Source organism: Amphiura filiformis, chromosome 4 (genome assembly GCF_039555335.1).
Source record: "Amphiura filiformis chromosome 4, Afil_fr2py, whole genome shotgun sequence".
In the NCBI taxonomy this organism is placed as follows: Eukaryota; Metazoa; Echinodermata; class Ophiuroidea; order Amphilepidida; family Amphiuridae; genus Amphiura; species Amphiura filiformis.
Genome location: NC_092631.1, coordinates 64,855,687 through 64,868,366, shown reverse-complemented (window position 1 = coordinate 64,868,366; position 12,680 = coordinate 64,855,687). Strand labels below are relative to the sequence as shown.

At 34.8% G+C, this 12,680-nt stretch overlaps 1 protein-coding gene across 1 annotated transcript in view; it reads right to left on the bottom strand.

Annotated features, from left to right (window-relative positions):
* LOC140150327 (PDF receptor-like) overlaps positions 1-12,680 on the bottom strand; it is a 118,861-nt gene that overhangs the window by 68,867 nt on the left and 37,314 nt on the right. The window contains exon 2 of the mRNA XM_072172335.1: positions 8,508-8,612. Coding sequence (XP_072028436.1) covers positions 8,508-8,612 — 105 coding nt within the window. The remainder of the gene's footprint in view (positions 1-8,507; positions 8,613-12,680) is intronic.

Here is a 12,680-nt window from a genome sequence, read left to right as displayed (position 1 = left end):
GTGAATTCTCAAAAAATGTGTTTGTGCCGTTAGCCCCGGTTTGTGCGTAGTACGCTCGACGCAAATACCTGTGCGTACTCAAGTTGGGTCTCTCATGATCGAGAATTAAGATATGTTGCCTTTAATTGGTTCCATTTCTAAATGCCACCTATGCTAGAGGTCGAAGGTCATAATGAGTCGTAATGTTGTATCGCTAGGGGAAAAAAAGTCAACCGTCATATTGTTTTATATACCTCATCTCAAAATTCCCGACATCTAATAGGTTAAAGGCGCGGGCAAAGTTTTGACTATGCTTCGTTCCTAGTATAAAATCATATTCGCACGCGTTAATGTTTTTGCGCGCTATGATTACGCGGAAATTGCAGATTGTTATCTGTGCCGTTCGTATTGAAACTATATATTAATTTCTCTTCCCAAAATCGATGCTTTTAACCAAACAGATGACAAGAATCTTAAGATTTGCTGTATAAAACAAATATTGACTACTTTTTTTTCGGAGCATGATTAAAGTTATAGGTCCGCGGTGATCTGAAAAAGCGCAAGCCGGTGCGTGGTGGATTATATGGATTTAAAAGTTCAGTGATGTATGATGATCCAATTCCATTAACAGCGCGATATGTGAGAAGAAGAAGCTTATATTGCAGTCTCAAATGAACTGGTAGCCAATGTAAATCAGATATAAAGACTGGGGTTATGTTTGACATGTTTGATGTGCATTACAGTGTGACAGGACGAGCGGCTGTGTTTTGTATCAATGACGAATGCTTTCTTTTGTAAGTGCAAGAAGTAGAGAATTACCAATGACCAAACGAGAACAAGGGATGAATGCATACACTAATTGTTCAGTACCTTGGCGCTAAACAAAACCCTTCGAATTCATGCAATTACCTTACAATAGATATCGCGCAGTTATAATCAACACAAGATTCTCCTTTCTCTTTACGTTTGTAAATTGCACTGTTTTGCACCAAGTAGGAACCATATTTAGAAACAATTAAACACCATTTCAAATTCTACTGAATTCGTTCGGTTAAGTTTTCGATAAGCTTAAGTTTTATGCTTACTTGCTTCCTGGTGAGAGTAGTATACAGTCAGTTTATTTAGACATTGATCACTTTTCCGATCGCATCTAATGTTATTTAAGGCAACGGAATGTGTAAAGTGAAATTGATTCCAATACATTGCTGCAATTTCCGCTACGTGTTCGTCAGTGCATGGTTGGCATTAAGGCTTTCTTAAATAAAGGCTTAGATAAATCGAATTGCCAGGTTGACAAAAAGTGCTTTGTAAATTGCAAAGCAGCATTCATATGCAAGTATTGCAGACAAACAAGTAATCCATTACTTAACGGAATATCGAATTGGTGAGGTTCCGCTTCTCTATGCATCATCACTATAATAAAATCAATATTAATGATGGAAATTATGGCTTACCACATGCTTACATTAGGGTATAGAAGATATAGAAAGAGATGTGTTAATCAAGCTAACGATTGTTAAATTAAAAGTATTCAAACCTGATTCAACTGTTTTTGAAGTGTTTATGTTTCAACACTTTGAAAAAAACAGCAGCTGTTAATGTATAATATATCAGATCAAAATATACATACATTGAGGATGCGGGAAGACTATTGGTCTGTGAAACGCACACTAAATCCGCAATCTTATCTTTGAAGGACAAACACAAGACTTATTATTATATTTCTTATTTTGGAACAAAAATATGTAATTATACTGAACAAACACTCAAAAACCATTGTGTGGGTTGCTGCTTATTGAGCTGATTGTTGAGCCACATCCTTTGCATTAAGTGTCAAAAAAACACATAACACCACTTTATTTATCTCATGGTAACGTCGAACACCCAAAACAAAATTGTTATATTGAATTTGTCAAACCTGGTATTTACGTACGTCCATGTTCTTTTATTTTATATTTTCAATTTGTTTTTAATGTTTAGAAAATAATACAGGGACATGCAACTGAGTAACCAACGTAAGGGGCTTATATAGCGTAATTACGTAACACGTGGGTAACACGACAAATATATTACCCAAGAAGCCCAAGCTAAAAATGCCAAGGATTAAATCCGCACTGACAGAAGGAGTCAAAGAAATAAAAGATAACTCAAGAAAAAGAAAGTTTAACCTCCCAGCTGGCTACGACGCATAATAATACGCATATGGTCAAATCCAACCAAAAGTGTACACAGGCCCTTTTTTAAAGTCCAAAATAGAAATGCCTCCACAATTTTTGATGATAGTTAATGTGACATCATAACCCAATGTTACCTACGAATACCACTAGGATGCTTTCACTATCGCAATACTAATCAATCTAAAACAAATGGTATATTTCCATTAATGCTTTTTTCATGTAATGTAGACCACAGGGTGTCAGGAAAATGCTAGCTCAACCAGGAAGTATTTGTTTTCATTCTTATAACGCGAACAATATGATCTTATTCAATTTATGCTAGTTTGTTTTTGAAAATGAAGTTTAGGTCAGTTTCTGTCTTTTTTTATCAAATGAGTATGACTCAATTTACATATTATATGAGGAGGGGGATATCTGTTTTCTGGAATATTAGGAATTATAAGCATACACCGGACGCTTTATATAATGATAGGTGAAGAAACCCGGGTATTCGTAGGTAACATGATCGATTTAACAATATCTATATTGAGATTAGAGGTTCAAATTTGGCTATTATGTTAATGAATGGATAAAATGGTAGCTGTTAGATCTGTTGCAGATGGTACGTCCAAATGCGTCAATGTTTTTACCATAGATCAAACATTTTTTGATGTTTTTAGCAATACTGATTTGAACACTTCATTTTGATATACAAATAATCAAACAGCAAATTTACGTAATAAATAAGTGTTGAATGAATCCGTATATGGGGAATAATATTGTCCGGGGGTACCACTTAAAGTTTTGACAATTAATTTCCATTCTTAGGGACAATATACACAATGTTATGTATTATGCTGTATTCGTAAGTAACATTTCAGTATTTGTTGGTAACAATTAGACTATTGGTGGATGTAGCAAACAAATCTTAATTCTATAAAGCACTTTAAATAATTATATTCTTTTCATTATGTGCGTTTTTTGATACCAGAGACCCTATCATATATTAATAATGTCGGTTCACAGCGGTTGAATGAGGATTGAAGTAAGAAACAAAGACACTAAAATAACTTTAATTTGCTTGATTGCACACAAATCGCATAACATCGTTATTACAAACTTGTGAAGTCCATATCGGAGTCAGTTACATCTTGTGGCCTTTCGGTTGAGGGCAACTACAATTAGCTTTATACCAAGGTCCGTCATGAGACAATAAGAACAGTCGTTTTTGTCCATGGTATTCGTAGGTAACCTTAGCGAAAACGTTAAAAGTTACCTTCGAATACATCAATTCGGACACAAATTATTCAGAAACCAGAAGGTCGGTAAACGTTTAAAATGAAGCACACATGACAGCTGACAAATCTAAGTATTTATCCCTTTTAATCTTCCTTGAATCTGATTTTTCTTTCAAATGAGCTGACCTTCGTCTATTTCAGTACATATTTTTCAACATTTTAGCCTTATTCAGTTTTGCATGACAGACATGTATGTGAATTTGCAATTAGCGAACGTACGGGCCTTCTTTATGTACCGATATGGGCATTGGCATGAATGGGGATGTTTCATAATTCTGCCATGATGTCAAATTGTATTTGTAGGCAACATTCGGCTACCTAAAGTTACCTACAAATACTTACTTTTTTGTTAATATCTCAGAAATATTCAAATGCAGGCTATTGAAACTAGGTACTATTAAAGAGTGTATTTTCCTGCACGTTAAATAGTCTTTACTATTCTCTCAGTTTGTGGACATGACACAGCTTTTAATATGTATTCGTAGGTAACGCATATTTTTTACCAAACCTACCTTTGTACCGTTTATAATTTCTGGCAGCTAAACACAATAGTAAAGATTTATTTATTTTTATTTATTTATTTATTACACTTTATCACTGGCACAGAATTACAAAAAATATATAATATTGCACATAAGTTACATCAAAAATTCCACAATATTATGAAAGGAACAGTATTTGTTTTAAAAAGTCCCGTGAATGGCTGGAGCGAACAGGTGCCAGGCACCTCTAAGACCGCCCCACCAAAACCAAAAAAGAAGGAAAGGGAAAAATAAATTAGAGGGGAAAATGCAGGTAAGTTACATTTGCCTGCAATTTGGACAATTACAAAAATTGGACAATTACAAAAATATCTGAATGCAATGCATTTCAGTATTGGAAGTTTCAAAGCTTCTATATATCGCACTTTAATTAGTGACTTCCACTTTTTAAACAGATATCTAGTGCCATTATTTGTAGGAAACGTAAAAAATACCACTCGAAAACTTATCACAAAAAATCTACAATTATGTACAAATATGTGAATAATTGACCAGGCAATCTTTAAATACACACCTTTAAGCTTTAAAGAAATTACTACAGAATCAATCCAACGACTGCTTTTCAAAATACTTTAAAGACATATTTTTAAAAATGGTTCAAAATAGCATGTTTTTGTGTGCCTGTGTCCAAGTTTTTCACAGAAGGGGTCTTATTAAATATGGCGCGAAGCGTATAATCGAGGAGACGAATGATGATTGTTTTGTTATTTATCTACTGATTTTTGTGGGTTTTTTTGCCAACCATAGTTATTGATGTTTTATTCTATTGACCATGATGATTCTTTGGAGACCTCATCCATCAACCTCAAAGTAGGCTCATCTTTTGCGGTCACCTTTATATTCATTTAACTAATAATTTATAATAAACATATGCGTTTATTAGCAGCACTTAAAATCATTTGTATGCAATACCCACATATAAATAACATTCTTATTTGTTACAATTTATAGAGGCTATATATATCATCGATCAGATTCAGGATTATTTTAGGTTGCTCTACCAACCTGTTTGGAGCCTCATTTGTCATTTCAAATGCCATTCAATGTCAAACCAGATTAAAATCACCAATTTTAGCTCATATTCGTCCCTGACATGAAATATAAATACTCTAAGGGCTCGGATAGCTACGTTTTTATGTATTTTTGTCAAATAATTTACATTTTTAGAAATTCGCGATATAACACATTTTTATGGCAAATGATTAAAAAATGATATTTTTGAAATTTAACAGTCCTCGAAGTAATATGATATGTACTTAATGTCTATGTAGCTGGGTTGAAAAGTCGTCCATCATATGAAAACCTTTACCTTTCGTATTGAAGATTATAGATTTTCCCGAAAAAACACAATGTCAACATTTTCAATTGATGGTCGGTTTTTCATCCCAGCTACATACACCTTTAGTACATATCATTAGATTTATAAAGTTTACTTCAAATACTGTTGAATATTAATAATATCAATAAAATTTGTATTATATCGCAAATTTAATAAATCAAAATTATTTGATATCAGAAGGACATTCCTGATGTGCTCTGATGTCTGATGTGCTCTTAGGACTCACAATAAATACTTTGCAAACGTTGCCATCCTATTCCTTAAATAGACATAATTAAGTGTCTTATATTGGCCATCAGTTTTTGGTCACAGCTGTGTAGCCACACTGCCTAATAGTCCGGCTGCAAACTATTGTTTTGCCAGTTAACGAGTTTTTCCACACTGATTGTTATTCTATAGATGATACAAAATAAGATTATGGGGAAGGGGTAGAATGGTCACTCCTGGGCAATTCAAGATTTCCAAGGTCAAAGTTTATACAGGGGTCAAAATTCAAACTGCTATTTTTTTAAACCCATACTAAATTGTTTCTATGATCATAAGGATTCAGAAAATTTATGGTTTGACCCACTCCCGACTTATCGTTTCAGAGTTATAAAAGGTCAAATGTTAAATTTGAAGAGCCACATTGGTTAAGAGATCAATTTTAATAAAATGGTCTCAATTCTTATTCAGGGAAGTACCAATAGGATTCAATTGGCATTTACCTATTTTGGCAAGATGTTATTCTAGGTGGTTCAAACTATTCTATATTTGAGTTATTGTCACAGAGATTGAAACCATTTTCATGAAGGTTGGGTCATTTTTTATTTAAACCTGTGTAGAGTTCTCTATTTAATCTTCGACCTTTTTGCTGTAAGTCACAGATATGTATTAATTTTTCTGAATCCTTATGGCGATAGGAATAATTTATACTTTGACATAGGTTTGGACAAAATGGGACCAGTTTTTAATTCTGAACCCTCGGAATCTAATTTTGTACCATCCATTGAACATTAATCAATAAAAAAAACTAACTGGCAAAACCAACCTACCTTAGCAGGCCACAGGACTATACTGGTACTGGTACGAGACAATATATCCCGCACAATATATTTGGCAGTCGAGAAGCACTCTTTCCCGATTTTCTTTCTGACAGGGATGATCTTCTCTGTTGCTTTTATATTGGCGCTTATAAATCTCCCATATCGCTGGGTCACAGTTTCATCAATAGAGGTTGGAATCTGTTGCGTACCTCGATTGTGTATAGCTGCTGTAGCTCAGTATTTGAACATAGTACCCCTCAGTCGCAGTGTTTCATTCTTGGCAAAGCCTGGCTCTTTCCTACACTCTTATCGCTGATATTAAGAAAACGCTGTTTAGGGGAGAATTGTTTAACATTTTTGTTCTGATTAAGATTTTTTGCTTTAAACAGCATATATTACTCGTATTTTCTTAGGGTTAATCATCAGCTATTGATATTGTTTAAACATTAGCGAAGTAAATGCTTTAATCAGCATGTTTGATTAAAGAAATAACACGCGTTTTAGCAACATCTGTTTTATTTCGGCAATAAAGTTCGCGCAACCCTTATTTTAATCGAAGAGTGATTAAAGAGTGCAATAAAATGGTGGACGCGACATCGGCAAGGCATTCCGTGCTGGCTGTCGTGCGATGATCATAAAATTTGCCGGAATATATACTTCAATTTCCATCTACATTATTCAGATGTGTAGCCAGGAAGCCCAGGATAATACTTAATTACCACGTGAGGCGATTATAGAGAGGTTTTGGAGGTTTTTCAAGTTTTAAAGATCGAACATCGAATCTGTCAGCTCCGTGCAGTGTAAATTCATACACAGTGCACGGCATTCGATACGGGATCGATGCACTGAATACATGCATGTGTATAGTGTGTTGTGAAGGCATAGCCTACATGTATGTACAACGAATGCAGACATTTCTATACATGGATAATCGTGGATATACACACCATGTATACGGGCCAGTATCTGTCTGTTTTTGTTTGTTTGTTTTTTTGTTTTGGTCTGATCCTTCCCAAATGAAATTAGTCGTTAGAAGTGGATATGCAAGCAAATTTATGATCATTGCATGGCAGCTATGATGTCAACACAATTGGATTTTTTAAGAACGAAAAAGAAAGAAAGAAAGAAGTGAGTACCCAATTTCATGGTCCCAATATAATCCATCAAATAAGTAAACAATAGCTGAATAAAAATAAATATATGTAAACAATATTGTGCTTAATTTTTGTAAACAACTAAGTTGTTTAGAGATTCAACTCGGGATGATTAACGCCGAATTTGGATGTCTAATAAAAATTACAAATATGACCAACCATTGATCATGTTGATTAGGTTTCTTAAACCGTGAAGAGAGTTACAACTTTTAACCAATAAACGGGTTACCGCGCCATGTAGTGAACCCGTTGCTAACATGAAATAAAGGTTGTTTAAGGACTTCGTATTATGGCAAAATAAGAGTGTAGACTTGATCCTTGCTTATACGATACTATGATCAGACCCTACACTATAAAAATGTGCTATAGGCGTCAGCGTTCAAAAGTATCGAGGAAGAACTAATGAATGACCCCCTACTCTAATATAGCTAAGAATACTCTCAATTACTGAGTACATCAATATTAAGTCATATTTCTCAAAACAAAATCCGAATTGGATTTCTGCCTAAACAAACGCATTGCAAACAAAACTCAAAACAAAGTTCAATATAGTGTACATGAAAAAAGATGGTGTAATTATATGGATATATATAACTTTATTGAGTAAAGGCTGAGAAAAGAGTACATTTAAAAGAGCATATCCAATAACTAGAAACTTGAACGCCCGGAAAAGTCGCTCTAAACCTCCCTTTGAATTGGAAGAGTTCTTAACATCTCATTTGCTTGGAAAAGGTCTATGGTCTGGACAAGCTCAAGAACCTTCAAGAAACGTAGTTTAATTTGGTATGCAATTTTATACTCGTTCCTTTACATCTATAGCAGCGTCAGGGGATGTTTAAACATACAGAAATGTTCTTCAATAACTCCCTCTTTATTCTTAGTCACGTGACATGAATCTTGTAAAGAATGATTAGACAAACAGTCTATTCATTCCATTGCTAACATTCCTCATACGTACCTGAATATTGGAAAATGGCTGTCCAAAAAGATTGTTTTATTACGTTTGCCCATTACCATCACCCGGACATTCATCACAGTCTCTACCAGCCTGAGTTCTCTCAAACCTGTGCCTGAATATAATGTCAAGGTTTCTGACTCTTTTGAATATAGCACACAAGCCTGCAGCATACAGCAATATTAACGTTAATCGTTAAAACCTGGTGCCATTCTTCAGACGAGATTTGATTTGTATCTTGCGGGGTAAATTATTTGACACCATAATTTATCATCACGTTTTCCCCTGCTTGATTTTGCGACGGAGTACGAACAATTATATTGAACATGCGTTTAACCAAGAATGTTAAAGTAATCGGTCACTTTTTAATTATATAAAGATTTCATTAATAAGTCAATGGGTAGCAAGTTACCCGTGGAATAATAAGTGATGACTTTTAACACTGCTTTATCCACTGCCGAATTTTCTGCAATTATGCCCTTACAAGTAAAACGTAAATATAAAGGCTGAGCTACATGCATACGGTAGGTAAAGTTTGTCCACTTTGTCTGTCGTTCGTTCGTCGTGTAAATTCCTTTTAACATTACGGCACGCCGAAACTGCCCAATTGACTGCGTACTTTAATTCGTACTTCAAAGTAGAAAAACTGTGTTTTGTCTGACGTCTTACGGACGATTTTCCATTGCTACAGATGCTGCGGAATATTTTTCTGTCCTATATTCCGCTCAAGTGATTAGCTCTTTTCAACATCATGGCGTTTTTGGAAGCGGGATACGCTGAGGGAAATGTTAGCGGGAATGTTAGTCGCTTCAAAAGACGCTAGCAGAAAATTGGCAACCTTGTCTTGTACTACAGACTGGAAGACGTCGGAATACAGTCTGACCTTAATGACTGACTTCAAAGGCGACGGGGTCCCAAGACTTTACGAATAATGTTTGGGGTCGAGTGTCTGAAAAATCCCTAAACTAAGTTTCCAGTTTCCTCATGAAAGTCAAAGTTGTATAGGGAAAGTTGAGATACGTTTTAATTTTACAAGATGTCATTGTATATTCTATATCACTTTTATGTTATTATTATAAATATTATGGAAGACATAGCAGACATCAAGGGCTTGTCAGAGTGAGAGTGTGAGCTCTGTCTGTCTTCCCAGCTCGTTTTTCGCTGTGTCATCCATTTCTACCACTATCTTCTAGCTGATTTTATTTCTCCTTCTTTTCGCAATCCAGTTTTCAAGAATAGGTAAGCCAACTAATTTGTCTTGTTTAGTTTTATGTCATCCCTCTTGATAAATCAATATTTTCAGCCATTAAATATGCTAGAAACTATAGCTTTATATATTGTACATTTAGACCACAAATCAAAACATAATATGACAGCCGCATCAAATGGATACTATAGAGATACATGAAACATCTGATAATTAAAATAAGTGATGAATTTTTAATGCCAAAGTGTCCAATCAAGTGTTCACAAGTATGTGTGGCAAAGAATATTTTAATATATTCATGGATTGAAATAATTTTGTTCGCATAATTTTCAAAAGCAAACATATTTAGTACACTTTTCGAAACATATATTCAAAGGCATTATAATAAAACAAAAGAGGTACATGATTTGCAACGTTTTTCAACGTCAACAATCCTTTTGCGTCTGCTCCAATTTCAGCTCTAAGTAAACCTAATTTCTTAACATTATACAGACTTGACATTGTAAGTATGGAATATTTTTTCGTAAAATTCCACGACTGGTTTAGAAGGGGTCTGCATAAACCGCATGGGCTCGAAATTAATTGGGGTGTGTGGGAGATGGTGTAAAATAACAGTTTGATAGAAAATGTGCTTTCCATGAGTTTTTAAGGAGGTTAAATTTGAGCTTAGTGGAGGACACAATTTCGGACTTTATGCAACATTGTTCTGTTATCATTAAATTGATTGGGGTTTCAGGTGATATTTCCTAAACTTCCTAAGTGGTACGTACTCCGAAAGTTTAAATGCCCCCCCCCCCCCCACGGGTACCAAAAAACTGATTCCTGGTTGTCCACTGAACTCACGCTGTTTCTTTGTGTACAGCAAGTTTATAACGTTTGGCCCCAGGGAACCCTTCAATCTTTCTGAGTGCGTACCACTTTTAAGATCCATATTTTTTAAAGCCCCTCCCACTTACAAACCGGGTAGATTGCAAGTGCATTTCAGTTCTGATGAACACTTATTGGTTCAGAAAATATCACCTCAAACCTCAATAAAGTGGATAATATCATAATAATATCGCTAAAATTCAGAAATTTTACCCCAACAAAACTCGAATTCAGTCTCCTTAAAGCCGCCATTTTAGGCTAATTCACTACATTATGAGCGCCTTTTCTACCAAACAATATCATTTTACACCATCTCCCGACACACCCCTATTAATAGCCCGTGCGGTTTATGCAAACCCCTTCCAGACCAGTCTTAGAATTTTGCGAAAAAAATATTCAATACTTATTGTCAAGCCTGTAATTGCATTTCTAACGACCAGATATTTTGTTTGAAATGTACTTTTATTACTAAAGCACACATACCTAGAGGTATACCTAGAGATATAACAAATATATAGCATTTCAATACACCTCGAACCGAAGTTCACTGAATTTTATAGTTAACAAAATCTGTCATCAGACAAGTAAGTACAAAGCTTCATGGAGCTTTCTTCCCTGTGAAACAGTCACGTAAGCAATTAAAATCTTGCCCGACGAAAAATATAATGCGAAAACGGTGCCATCTGTTGATATGATATAAAATGAAGGAACATGGTTACTTGGTTTGAATGATCGAGTCATCTGTAAGTTACGTTTATGCTTATTCGAAACGAGAAGAGGTTATCTTAGCAATAGTATTGTTCTACTTTCATGGTACGCCTTCGTAGTTCATAGTGTTTTGTGATCTAATCTAATCCCATTGTGTATAACACAAAATAGCAGGAAGGGAATCAACATGAATAATTATAAAAACCAAGAGCACGGTAAGACAACATCAAAATTAATGCAGATAGTCTCAAATATGAAATATTTGCCCAAAATTGGCAGCATCATAATCGAAGAACGAGTTCGAATAATGCAGTTCAAATAGAAATGGTGTTCTTGTGGTAAGTTTATTCTTACATTTGAACTGATTCTCTTTTACAATAAACACTTTATTTGGTGCATGACTATGATTATACTATGCGCAAACGAGAATGGTTGGGTACCACTTGCCTCTGCAATCCTTCGGTCGACACTAACTAATTACAGTTTCAAAGATAAATTCAATACAGGTGGTCTACATTGCAGCAAACAGAAGCAAGAAATCAACAAAGACAGAAATCGTCTTCATATCAACAGGAAAATACATTAGGGGCGAATTATTTTTTCAGCAGGCAACATTGTACTTATTTAACTCGGTATTCTTACTTTTATATCATTGAAAATACATATTTATAAAATGTCAGTTTATTTGGACTCTAAATTGACGAGTAACATATACTTTCATCAGGGAAGTGTACATTGCTTTCATGTATACTACATAAGCCACTGTATTGTCGACAGACAAAATGTGCCATTGGACGTCTTTATCAAACAACCGAATCTGCAAAATGCACACCAACATCGTGTAGTCTTACATTTTCTTATGATATACATCTATTCAATACAACTTTATTGAAGTGGGTGAAGGAGGCTGTGACGTCTTCTATAACTGCGCCACTTGCGGGGTCGCATACTTCAACAGAAATACTGAAAGTCATCTGGGAAAACATAAGAGTCAATAGGATTGTAAATCAATATCGATTCACTAGATGTAGTTTTCTTTTGACTAAGACAATAATTTGTATAACAGGTTTCAAGCAACTTTTGAGTAGGCTAATTTGTGTGCTTTTATTGACTGGGTGTTTTAATGGTCTATAGTTAATCTAGCTACCAAATGAATGTTACGCAGAACTTTTAAAGCCTTTAGTGTTGCAAGGTATTACGTTTCCTTGTGAATTAGGAATTAGCCTACTTGATAACAAAGTCAGAATAATGATATACATCGTACATACTTCGTATCATTTTAATCTATTAATTAAATCATCGCTACACTATATTTTAATGTGGCCTGGAAATTTACAGCTTATTTTTTCAATGTTTCATTTAATTGCAGGTATTGTCTCCTTAGCCACTGTATTGTCGACAAACAGAAAATACCCATTGGATGATGCCTTTGTCAAACGATTGAATCTGC